This window comes from Protobothrops mucrosquamatus, unplaced genomic scaffold (assembly GCF_001527695.2).
Source record: "Protobothrops mucrosquamatus isolate PMUCROS unplaced genomic scaffold, P.Mucros_1.0 scaffold298, whole genome shotgun sequence".
NCBI classification, from domain to species: domain Eukaryota; kingdom Metazoa; phylum Chordata; class Lepidosauria; order Squamata; family Viperidae; genus Protobothrops; species Protobothrops mucrosquamatus.
Genome location: NW_015386641.1, coordinates 157,081 through 169,648, shown reverse-complemented (window position 1 = coordinate 169,648; position 12,568 = coordinate 157,081). Strand labels below are relative to the sequence as shown.

The window sequence follows — 12,568 nt, the reverse complement described above, 5'->3', positions numbered from 1 at the left end:
TAAACCACTATAAAACAATGTTTTATAATAAGTTTTTGAATCACTTTAAGCATCTTCAACCCCATTTCCTCTTGCCAGCAATCCAACAGGGTCAGTGTTAGACCTCAGAGCTGAACAAAGCTCATTTTATTATGTATTTCTGCTAAAGAGTCAGCAGAGGGAGCACTGAGTTTGGGGTTGTGCCTCGCCAAGAAAATCTAGAATGCCTTTTCTGCCTTTTTAATTCATCTTTCTTCTTTCCTTTTCCCATTGTGTATTGTGATTGTGGGTGGGGCAGCCTACCTCTTTGTTTTACAGATATCTACTTCAAAATAAATTAAGTGATACATAGGGGCATGTATATTTTTAATGCTGATTTTCAAAATGATTGAGGCAACTATATATGTCTAGTCTAGCAAAGAGAAGAACTGGGGTTGATATGAGAGCAGTCTTCCAATATTTGAGGGGCTATTACAGAAAAGAAGGGGTCAGCCTATTCTTGAAAGCACCCAAGGACAGGATAACAAGTAACAGGTGTAAAAAAAACATTAAAGAGAGACCAGCCTAGGACTAAAGAGATTTCCTGACAGTGGGAACAATGAATTAGTGAAACGGGTTGCTTTCAGAAGTTGTGGGAGGTTTTCAAAAAGACACTGGACAACTATTTGTCCAGAATGATATTAGGGTCTCCTGTTTGAGCAGGGGGTTGGACTAGAAGACCTCCAAAGTCCCTTCCAACCCTATTCCATGTTGTATGTTCTATGTCTTACATATTGGTATCGTTCAGTAGACCAAATCTGGTATAGGACATGCTTTAGTACTGCCCATTTACAATTGTGTTCAAAGAGGGTCTTTTGTGTCTACCTTGTTGCCTTGAAGAACTTCTAAGGTGGAAACATGCCAGGCTTGGAAAATCTGTACAGTGATTCCTATTTAGGGTGGCATACATATATTTATTTAGAAGCACAAGAAGCTCCCTTATTTTCCCAGTCCAGGCACCTATTTGTCCAGGTGTCCTATAGTCTTTTTTCCAAACTACTGTCCTGTTGACCATGATGGGAATTTTCCAAACTATGTTGCTGTTGACCATGATGGGAATTTTCCAGTTCTATATCTGGAAATCCACATATAGCCTGTGCTCATATTTAATTTTCCTCCATACAAATATGTCCAACAGTTCTGAGACACAGTCAGAAAGCTTTCTTCAAATAAGTTATTGAGGACAAGTCTTAAGTTCACTGTATGGTTGACAAGTCACAGGAGCTGTTGCATAAAAAGTAGCATTTTCATCAGGTTGATCTCAACTCCTGCTAATGTCATAGACCAGGGATCCCCAACCTGTGGGCCATGGCCCACTACCGGTCCCACAAAACCATCCCCTCTTTTTCCCTTCCCCCCCCATCCGGGCCTCCAATCCCAGAAAGGTTGGGGAACTCTGTCATAGACACAACCATATAGTTTTCTTGGCAAGAGAAATGGCTGACCTTGCTTTCTTCAAGGATATCTTATTGATTTCCCAGTTCAGCCTACTGCTCCGTTATTAGATGATGATCTCCCATTGCTTAGCTTTTCTAGATCAGCTGAAGTCAGCCAGGTATTGGACAACACTGTTGTTTTCTTTGCTTCCCCCCCCCCTGACTTTCAAAAGGAGCTCTGTAACCTGAATTCATATACAGTAGAACATAGCCTTAAGGCTTCAGATTTCAGGTTGCACAGAGAAGAGCCCGAGGCTTCAGACTGCTGACTTCCTTTAAGACTTAGAGAAAGCAAAAACATTTTCTTGGCCTTCTGCAACTTAAGGTTGTTCAATGTTTTCTGGACCTCATGATCTCTCTTCTCAGTGCAACTTTTGGAACTGCAGATAGATAGATAGATAGATCAGTGGTTCTCAACCTGTGGGTCGGGACCCCATTTGGGGTCGATCGACCATTTCATGGGGGTCGCCAAGCAAGGCTGTCCGCCATTTTTTTTGTCCATTTTTTCCCCCTTTTCCGGCAGGTGCCTTACCTCCCTTGGGCTGGGCCAGCTGGTGGTCGGCCTGCTCCGTCTCTGCCGCTTGCCAGCTACGCCTCGGCCGGTGCAGGGGGCGGAACCACGCATGCGCGGCGCTCCCGGGCAGGGAAAGTCCTCGACTTACGACCGGTTGGGTAGTCCTCGACTTACGACCGGTTTAGTCCTCGACTTACGACCGGTTTAGTCCTCGACTTACGACCGGTTGGGGTCGCGGCATTAAAAAGGTTGAGAACCACTGAGATAGATAGATAGATAGATAGATAGATAGATAGATAGATAGATAGATAGATAGACAGATGTTAGAGAGACAGACTGACAGACAGACAGACAGACAACAGAGAGAGAGAGAGAGAGAGAGAGAGAGAGAGAGAGAGAGAGAGAGATGTATCTGATGATTTCAGCTAAATACATTCTTATAAACTCATTCACATGTTGCTCTTTTGTAAATGTAATGGTGACTTTAATTTTTCCAGGACCATGTGCAGAGGAGAAAATTCAATCTTGGGACAGCTGAAAGCTGAAAGTAAGTCCTTTGCTTGGGTCTCTGTGTTCCCCTCAACATTGGGTCTTGAGTGCACCAACCAAACCTTGATTGATCTGCCATAAAGCACATAGTAGCTGGAATAATTTCAGGATTATGTAATTGCTAATGTAGGAGGCTTCAATTGTGTCAGGGAAATCTTCAAAAAATAATGAAAACAAACTAGCAAAACAACATCTGGGTGTCTGGGAAGAAAAAAAAGCCCTGCTATCTTATGCATCCCTTTGCATGTGATTTTAAATGAGCTGCTTCTCCTGATTTTACTTGATGTCATTCCAGCAAGCCAACTCCCTAGGCTCAGTCATAAGGATCTGGGGAGTTGAAATTTGGATTTATGCCAAAACTGCTAGGTAGTCATTTTTTCCCCCTTTGGTAGACATTAGCTGAATGACAGAATAAAAATGCCCATTTAGACGCATAAATCCACTTTTCAGATATAGATGTTTGCACCCATGTTACACGTTCTTTTTTCTACTGTAGTTATAGAATATAGGATTAGTGGGGTTGAATGTTATCTAATCTAACTATATTATAACTTGATGCAGAAAATCCAGAGTTGCTGTCCTGCCCTCCAACACATCTTCCATCAATCTGATGCTATGTCCCATAATTCTAACAATCATTGCTAGAGATCATGCTAGCCTGGAATTATAGTAATTAAGTATGATTTATCTGAAGTGACAGTAGGCAGGTCTCCCTAGGTAATTGGCTTAACGGGCTATTACTGTCAAGAAATGTATTCTTAACAATTAACCCAAACCCACATTTCTGTCATTTAAATACTGTAAAAAAAACAACAACCTGTAAAACTTCCTGTTTTCATTTCTTCTACTTTTTAAAGTCCTAAAGTTTTTCTGTTCTTTTTTTTCCTCTTCTATCTTTCATCCTCCATTTCTTAATGGTAACCCTTCAGTTGGAGATCAGTGGATTAATTACATTTCATTCTGTGGACTTCGCAACTATGCCGAGCTGGATGGGAAACTCATTACTGAACTGATCTATGTCCACAGCAAGCTGCTGGTTGCTGATGACAACACAGTCATTATAGGTAAGGGAGAAATGTGCTAAGTACCAGTGTTTGGGAGTTGACCATCCCTGCCATATATCTCTGCAGATTTCAAGGGGGCCATGGGGCCAATTCGGAGTTTCATTTAGAGCAGGGGTCTCCAACCTTGGCAACTTTAAGACTTGTGGACTTCAACTCCCAGAATTCCTCAGCCAGCACAGCTGGCTGGGGAATTTTGGGAGTTGAAGTCCACAAGTCTTAAAGTTGCCAAGGTTGAGGACCCCTGATTTAGAGGGCAGTTTGAATGACTCACTCTTTGAATCAGTCATTGAAATGGATGATTGATTTGTCAATTCAATCTTTCTCCAAATTGAATAGGTGATGCAGATCTGAACGTGGGTGTGTCACGTACCCCTAAACATAGAATTTAGGATTTATATCACTTGAATTCCACATCAGTAGATACCTCCTGCTGTTGCTATGCTGGTTCCAAGTTTGCCTATCATGTTTAAATCCCTACATAGCTCAGAGTCTGAATAACTTTAAGAGCATCATTCCTGCCCAGATTTGACCTGATATATGCATTTCTTGGGTTCCCCATCCTGTTAGAAATGAAGCATGGGGGGGGTGCATAATTTTTCAGTATCCTGTGTCTCTGGACACCCACCAAAGATGAGGAATGCCGTCCAGCTTCTGATTTTCAAAAAGGATTGGAGAATTCTGCAGAATATGGGCACCCATGATATTAAGGCTGTCTTATGTACAAGTAATTAGGTTTTGTTCAGTCACTAAGTCATGTCTGACTTTTCGCGACCCCATGGACCATAGCACACCAGGCCCCACTATCCTCTACTTTCTCCCTGAGTTTGCCCAAATTCATGTACGTTGTGTCAATGACACTATTTAATCATCTCATCCTCTGTCGTCCCCTTCTCCTTTTGCCTTCAATCTTTCCCAACATCACCCAGAGTCTTTTCCAATGAGTCCTCTCTTTTTAATAGGTGGCCAAAATATTTGAGCTTCAGTAGTTAAGTTAAACTAGTTACATTATTGCTTTCTTGGGATTTTTTTAAATTGTAAACCATCTTGGGGTTTTTTTTACAATAAGTAATTGCATAATTAAATTTAGGAAGCAGTCAGCCTAAGGTAGGTACATTAGAAGCACATTAGTTCAGGAGGAGGACATGAAGAAACAAAACAAAATTAATACCAAGCAACAATGGTTGTATTGGTCTACAAAGAGAAAAATCCAATAGCCATAGTTATACAATACATTTATCCAGAACAAACTGTATTCCCCAAAGTAGATTCTTCTGGCTTAAAGGCATAGGATAGCACATAAAAAAAAAAGAAAGCTGACATTTTAAAACAAAATGCCTAATAGGTGAAATATCTTCTTGTTTTACTGTATCTCTGGAGAAGAATAAATGCCTTCAACACTGAGCCAACCCTTACATACTTAAAACTGGCCCTGCATTTCCTGTGTTTCAACAGTTTTCAACTGAAATAGTCTTTCTGGCGGAGTTGTTGACACAATAATGTATAGATCTACTCTGCAGAAATCCTGTGGAATTACTGAAGAAATAAATCTTATTTTTTTCCTGATATGAACTGAGAATTATTTAGCCTTCTTTTGTAGGCTGGGATTTATAAAGTTGTTGGTATTTCTACACACACACACACACACAGGGACTTTTTTGTGACATTGCTATTCTAATTCAGTTCAATTGGTTTATTGATTAGTCCTTTGTCCATATCAAGTAGTTGTAAAAACAATAGGAAAGTAGGATATATTGATAATATATCATTGCCCTGCAGTTATGTTCTATTTGATCCACTCTCTTAATCTTTTTATATAAAAACAGAGCCCCCCCCCTAGCTGTGTACAAGTATGTTCCCTGCAATATGTGTAATAATTTATTCTTGATGTCCCAATAGTTCTTGGATTTTTAATGACTTAAGCAGGGCAAACAGTATATTATCAATATGTCCTCTTTTTCTTTGTATTGCTTTTATAGCTTTTCAATATGGTCAAATGATTAATAAAAAAAACAAATTGTCTTGGATATTACTTTACGTGGCTTTGACTCTTTTATACTAAGCAGTACCTTTGACATAAAGCCTGTCTTCATCAACCTTCAACTTCAATCTGCTATCTACACCTTTTTTTTCTTTCCTTTTTTTATGAAAGAGCAATGGATTGATTGATATGCACACATATGCACAGATTGACAAGAAGATCCAGCCTTCTCTCTCCCATCTGCCAGTAAAGGAAGATTTTAAACAGGCCCTAATGGGTACCCTAAATCCATAGCTGGGCTGAAAGCTAACTAAGCAAAAAAGATAGAAAATATTGTCCAGTATGTCTACTATTCTGAATTAAGGAAATGTGGTCCACAAGACATAAGAGATGCATCTGAGGCTGGCAAAAGACAGAATAGCATAGAGCAGGTCCTCCTCAATGCATAATAAGCAAACCCTTTCAGATTATTTTGGTATTTGAAGCAGAAAATGCCAGAAAAGGTTCACCTCTCCTGCCCTGATTCGTTGCAGTTAATTTGCTGTCTTTCCATGATTAAGATCCCTTTTCCTCCAGTATGCAAAGACTAGAAAATTCCTGTAAAGGAAAGAAAAGTGTTATCATTAGATTTGCACTGCAAAAAAAAAACCCCAATAAATTACTTTTTCTCAACAAAGAAAAAAGTAACAATTTGGTTTTGGGCCTCTTTCTTGAGCACCCTGCGTTTAGATCCAGTTAAGCAACGGAACAGTAGATTTTCTTGCACTTAATACAGTTGCTTACTCAAAATTTATTCATCTGATTATAGATGAGCTTTAGGTTCAAGGTGCCCAGAAGGATTCCATGACCTATGACGGGGTAGGCAATCTTGGCTCTTTTATGACTCGTGGACTTCAACTCCCAGAATTCCTGAGCCAGCATGGCTGGCTCAGGAATTCTGGGAGTTGAAGTCCACGAGTCATAAAAGAGCCAAGGTTGCCTACCCCTGACCTATGACAACAGGTGTGACATACAGAAGTTGGACTGCAACTCCCATTAACCAGAAATGTTGGTTACGATCAAAGTTCAGGAACAACTGAGGACCACAAATTTTTAATTCTTGCACTGTGGTATCTATACTACTTAGAGATCCAGCAGAACCCACCATAACATATTCCCCATCTAATTTTTACCATAATGCTATCATGGCCATTTTTGTCCCAGACTCCATACTAGACCAAAATTCATCAAATCCCAAATTTGAAAGCCATCACTGGTTCTAGAAATTTGCTCATAAAAGCTATATTTTTTTATTTATTTTTGTATAAAATGTATACAGTCCTCCAGATCAGCTATTAGTTACCTAACGAAATAAGACCTAACATTTTCTTACATTTATTTATTGTATTATTTTAGAGCTTTTTTTTTATTACCGTGGATCAAACTCGATGATTGGGTAGATTATGGTAGAGTTCGAAACATAGGACATTGGATCCAGTTAGGGTCCTCTGAGTTATTTTTAAAATAGTTATTTATTTATCCCTTGCATTTGCAACTTTGCCAATGCTGTGTCGTTACAGGCTCCGCAAACATCAATGACAGAAGCATGTTGGGGAAAAGAGACAGTGAAATGGCTGTCATTGTGGAGGATACCGACACGGTTGCTTCAGTGATGGATGGGGAAGACTACAAAGCAGGAAGATTTGCCCAATCTCTTCGCCTTCAATGTTTTAGGTACCACGGTTGACAAAACTGCTTCAAGAAAAGTAGGAATAAAGCCAATCTAAAAAGGATTTCCAGTCATTTGATTGCCTTAGAATCCACAGAATAGACAATCCTATGTTTTTCTATTCAGCCAGGTCTTCTATTTAGTTCAGTGGGGCCTATTCTCAGTTTAATGGTAAATGATTGCAGCTGTAGGTATATGTGTTAAGGTGCTTTTCCAAAAGGCAACTGGACTTGGGGGGGAGGGGTTCTTTCAAAAAGTTTCACTTCTTCCCCAAGAAGCTTCTTGAGTTCTGAACCTTTGGGACAACCATGACCTGAATGATTAAGCATCTCCATAGACATGTATTAAAGTGGTCCTCAGCTTGCAACCATTTGTTTAGCGACTGTTCGAGCTTTCAACAGAGCTGAAAAAAAGTAACTTACCACTAATCCTCACACTTATGACCATTGCAGCATCTCAATGGTCACTTGATCGAAATTTGGGGTTTGGCACTCAGCATATACTTATAATGATTGGACAAGATAGACTGTACAGTAGTCTGTCCTGATAAAGGGAGCCTTCTACCCATTAAACCATAACCTGGATTAATGGTTTAACCTTTCCTCTTTTCATTTTACAACATCTCATCATTTATTCAGCTTCAAAGTCATTTGCAGTAACCGTGCCTTCCTTCTCCCTATTTTGAGGGGGAGAGGTTTAATTGCCTTTATAATAATTGCCTGCTTGTTCAAAGTTCTTCCTTCAAAAAATTGTTCAGAATTAAAGCTGCCACTGTCAGTGTGGGAAATATAATTAACAGACCTTCTTAATTTACCCCTGCTGTCTAACTGGGCAGATAAGCAGCAGAGTAGCTGCCACAAAGTGAACACACATTGCAGACACTCTAAAATCCAGGCCTTTCCCACCACCTACCATGAATGTCAGTCAAGAAAGTCACAGGCATTTGCAGAAGGCAGGTTGGGAAAGCAAACATTGAAAGGTGCATTGCAACACATAACTCCACCTCATTTGTATTTACCTCATAGCACCATATGAGCTACAAAAGACCCGGTTTGGTCTAGTGCAGGGGTAGGCAACCTTGGCTAAAAGAGCCAAGGTTGCCTACCCCTGGTCTAGTGGTTAATATAATAAGCTTGCCTTCAGACGTTGTGGGTGCTCCATCACTGGAGATTTTTAAGAAGAGACTGGACAGTCACTTGTCTAAAAGGGTATAAGATCTCCTGCTTGAGCAGGGGGCTGGACTAATAATATCTACTCTACTCTACTCTACTCTACTCTACTCTACTCTACTCTACTCTACTCTACTCTACTCTACTCTACTCTATTATCAGGCTAGAAACCAAGAGACTGTGAGTTCTACTCCCCCCTTTACAGTGGTGGGATTCAAATATGTGAACAACCAGTTCTCTGTGTGAATGCCGCTTCTGGAAGTCCATTCTGGACCTGGGCAACAAAAAAATAGCTACTGGTTCTGCCGAAGTGGTGCGAACTGGCTGAATCCTAACACTGCCTCTTAAGCATGAAAGCTGGTTGGGTGACTTTGGGCCAATCACCAGAAGACTGTGAATTCTAGTCCCTCCTTAAATATGAAAGCCAGTTGGGTGACCTTGAGCCAGTCATTCCCTCTCAGCCCAACCCATCTCACAGGGATGGGAAATAGAAGGAGGAAGGAGTATTATGTATCTATGGAGATTCTCAGTCATCCAGATGATGATTGTCCCAAAGGTGCTGTTCAAAAGGTAACTGGACTTTCTTGGTTTTTTTCCCCCTTGAAAATGTTTCACTACTCATCAAAGAAGCTTCTTGGTTTGCTTTCTATTGGAAGAATGTTCTTATATTTTATGAGCACCCTGTGGGATTGTATTTCATCTTCCCAATTTCAAAATTGTTCACACTATTAACAACGTCTACCAGTTTAATTGTGTGCAATTTTCTTTTTCTTTTTTTTTCCTTTTCCCTTGTCCAATTCTTCAGGGTTGTTCTTGGCAGTTCAATAGATCTGAATGATATCCAGGACCCCATAAGTGACAAATTCTTTAAAGAAGTGTGGGTTACAACAGCAGCACGCAATGCCACTATTTTTGAGAAGGTGAAGTATGGAATTCTGTTTCACACTTGTTATTGAAAGGCATGCGTATTGAAGGCAAGCTGTACGCAAGGTATGGCTTGCCTTCAGAAGTTGTGGGTGCTCCATCATTGGAAGGTTTTAAGAGGAGACTGGACAGCCACTTATCTGGAACGGTATAGGGTCTCCTGCTTGAGAAGGGGGTTGGACTAGAAGATCTCCAACTCTGGCATTCATGAATAGGGCTGTCCAATTCTTAGAAGTCACCCAACCTTGCTTTAATTAATAAGTCCCTGACTTGTGTGTTTATGTGTCGGATTTGTCCCAACTTGGCCATTTATACAAGAAGAGCCTTTGACTGCATTTGTAGTGAAAGGAATACTTTTACTAAGGCAAGTGGTTACAAAGCATAAAAAGCCAGATTTGAAATTTACACGTGAAAGCTGCCAACTTACTTCCCCTCCCCTACTCGTTATTTCCCTAGTATCCAGTTAGATTCAAACATATTGTTTTGGTAATAGTTCTAATGCAGTGGTTCTCAACCTTTTTAATGCCGTGACCCCAACCGGTCGTAAGTCGAGGACTAAACCGGTCATAAGTCGAGGACTAAACCGGTCATAAGTCGAGGACTAAACCGGTCGTAAGTCGAGGACTACCCAACCGGTTGTAAGTCAAAGACTTTCCCTGGTTCCGTGGTTCCGCCCCCTGCGCCGGCCGAGGCGTAGCTGGCAAGCGGCAGAGACGGAGCAGGCCGACCACCAGCTGGCCCAGCCCAAGGGAGGTAAGGCACCCACCGGAAAAGGGGGAAAAAATGGCGGACAAAAAAAATGGCAGACAAAAAAATGGCGGACAAAAAAAATGGCGGACAGCCTTGCTTGGCGACCCCCGTGAAATGGTCGATCGACCCCAAATGGGGTCCCGACCCACAGGTTGAGAACCACTGTTCTAATGTTTGGTAGGCTCGGCAATAGTTCGCATTCCATTCCCAAGACTATGGCCTTGGGGTCAGTCATCCGATGTCTCTAGCAGCCACTTGGGGTGGTTTGTTTCTTTTCTTCCCCTCCCCACCTGAGAGCTCCTGCCCCCCAGGGTTCATGGCAGTCTGGCATCAGCAAAGCAGTGGAGAGACGAAGTAGGATGGCAGCACTGACACTGAACCATGGGGAGAGAGGGAAATATTAAGCTATGTATGTGCTCCTGCTCACCTCACACCAACTTTTGGAATCAAGTCCCAAAAGCATTTCACATCCATATAGAGAATGTCTTGATTTAGGGACCAGTGATGCGGTATTGCTATGAATGCCCACACAGCAACACTTGAAGGTGACTCCAGAACTTTAGAACTAAATATAACTTTAAAAAAAAAATCAACTGACTGAAAGTTTGCAAGATCACCCAATGTTACAAAATGCTTGTGTTCTCATGGGGTTTTAGTTTTAGTTTTCTTGTGTGACATGCCTCAGTTATGAAAGCCTTGACATTTGTGAAATTTGGCAATCTGCAAGATGGCTGGCCATTTTAAAACATGCTTGTTTACTTTTTTACAACCCAACACCTGTCCCAAAGGTGCTTTTTCAAAGGCAACTGGACTTTCTTAGTTTTTTTCTTGAAGACGTTTTGCTTCTCATCAGAACTAAAGACGTTTCTTGGATGAGAAGCAAAAATCTTCAAGGAAAAACAAAGAAAGTCCAGTTGCCTTTGAAAAAGCACCTTTGGGACAACCATGACCTGGATGACTGAGAATCTCCGTAGACAAACCCAACACCTGAAAACTTGCCTACCTTTATCCTAGGTATATAGTGAAGCAATTGGGTTATATCTGTAGCATGATCCCAAACTCCCTGATCAGAATAACAATCCTTAAGCCATAGATCCAAAGAAGCTCTCTCTCACCTATATACAGGTAGTTGTTGACTTACAACCATTTGTTTAATGCAGGGGTAGGCAACCTTGGCTCTTTTATGACTCGTGGACTTCAACTCCCAGAATTCCTGAGCCAGCATGGCTGGCTCAGGAATTCTGGGAGTTGAAGTCCACGAGTCATAAAAGAGCCAAGGTTGCCTACCCCTGGTTTAACGGCTGCTCAAAGGTACAACAGCACTGAAAAATGTGACTTATCACCGGTTTTCACACTTACAGCCACTGTAGCCTCCCCATAGTTGGGCGCATGTATTTATGACAGTTGTACTGACCTGGAGTCATGTGATCACCATTCATGACCTTCCCAGTTGGTTTCCAACAAGCAAAGTCAATGGGGGACACCAGATTTGTTTGACGGCTTAATGATTCGCTGAACAATTGCAGTGATTCGCTTAATAACTGGGTCAGAAAAAGTCATAACATGAGGCACAACTCACTTAACAACTGCCTTGCTTAGCAATGGAAATATTGGGCTCAATTATGGTCGTAAGTCAAGGATTACCTGTATATTTATAGCTGGCAGCTTTGCTTTCAAGTGCTTGTGAAAAACCAGTGATAATTTTCTTCTTAAGTGAAAGAGAGCTGGAGCGGTTTAAGGTCCTAACATCAACCAGAATGTAAATATAAACATTAACTTGACTTGTCTCCAAAAAAACTTGGGGGAGGGAAACCCCAGTGTGCTGGAGATTATGAAAATCCTTTGTTAAAGTTCTAAAATTCAATGAACAGAGGTAATATGACTAAGCAGTTGGGCAAGTTTCTAGTATAGACATGTCCTTAGAGAGAATCTGTTCTCACACCTTTTTCTTCACTCTTCCTCTTCTCAATTAGGTTTTCCGATGTCTACCTAGCGATGAAGTCAATAACTTAACTCACCTGCGGGATTTCATCAATAAACCAAAGCTTGCTTGCGAGAATCCCACTAAAGCAGCTGAAGAACTGAAGAAAATCCGTGGATTTCTAGTTCAGTTTCCCTTTCGCTTCCTGGATGAAGAGTATTTGCTTCCCTCTGTTGGAACAAAAGAATCCATAGTGCCCATGGAGACATGGACTTAAGGAGAAATCAGCTTGAATTTTTGTTTTTAAGTAAACAAAACACAGGTCTGGTTTGGCTTCTGGTTTCACAAGAACTTTTTGCCATAAGAAGGAAAAGCTGCACCAATCCAAAAGTGCCTTTTGATGGTAGGGTTTTAGAGAAAGTAACAGCCTAGCAGAGACAGTGTTTGAAATAGCAGATAATTGATAAGTTATGTTCTCAATGATAGCAGGGTCATCCAAGCAACCTGGAAAGAGGGAAGAGGGGAATGAAAGATACT

General features: G+C 41.1%; 1 protein-coding gene across 1 annotated transcript in view; it reads left to right on the top strand.

Annotated features, from left to right (window-relative positions):
- The window catches only part of PLD1 (phospholipase D1), a 120,838-nt gene extending 108,511 nt beyond the window's left edge, over window positions 1–12,327 (top strand). The window contains exons 23-27 of the mRNA XM_015814930.1: window positions 2,466–2,515; window positions 3,447–3,581; window positions 7,119–7,272; window positions 9,242–9,356; window positions 12,084–12,327. Coding sequence (XP_015670416.1) covers window positions 2,466–2,515; window positions 3,447–3,581; window positions 7,119–7,272; window positions 9,242–9,356; window positions 12,084–12,308 — 679 coding nt within the window. The 3' untranslated portion in view covers window positions 12,309–12,327. The remainder of the gene's footprint in view (window positions 1–2,465; window positions 2,516–3,446; window positions 3,582–7,118; window positions 7,273–9,241; window positions 9,357–12,083) is intronic.
- The last annotated feature ends 241 nt before the right edge of the window (window positions 12,328–12,568 follow it).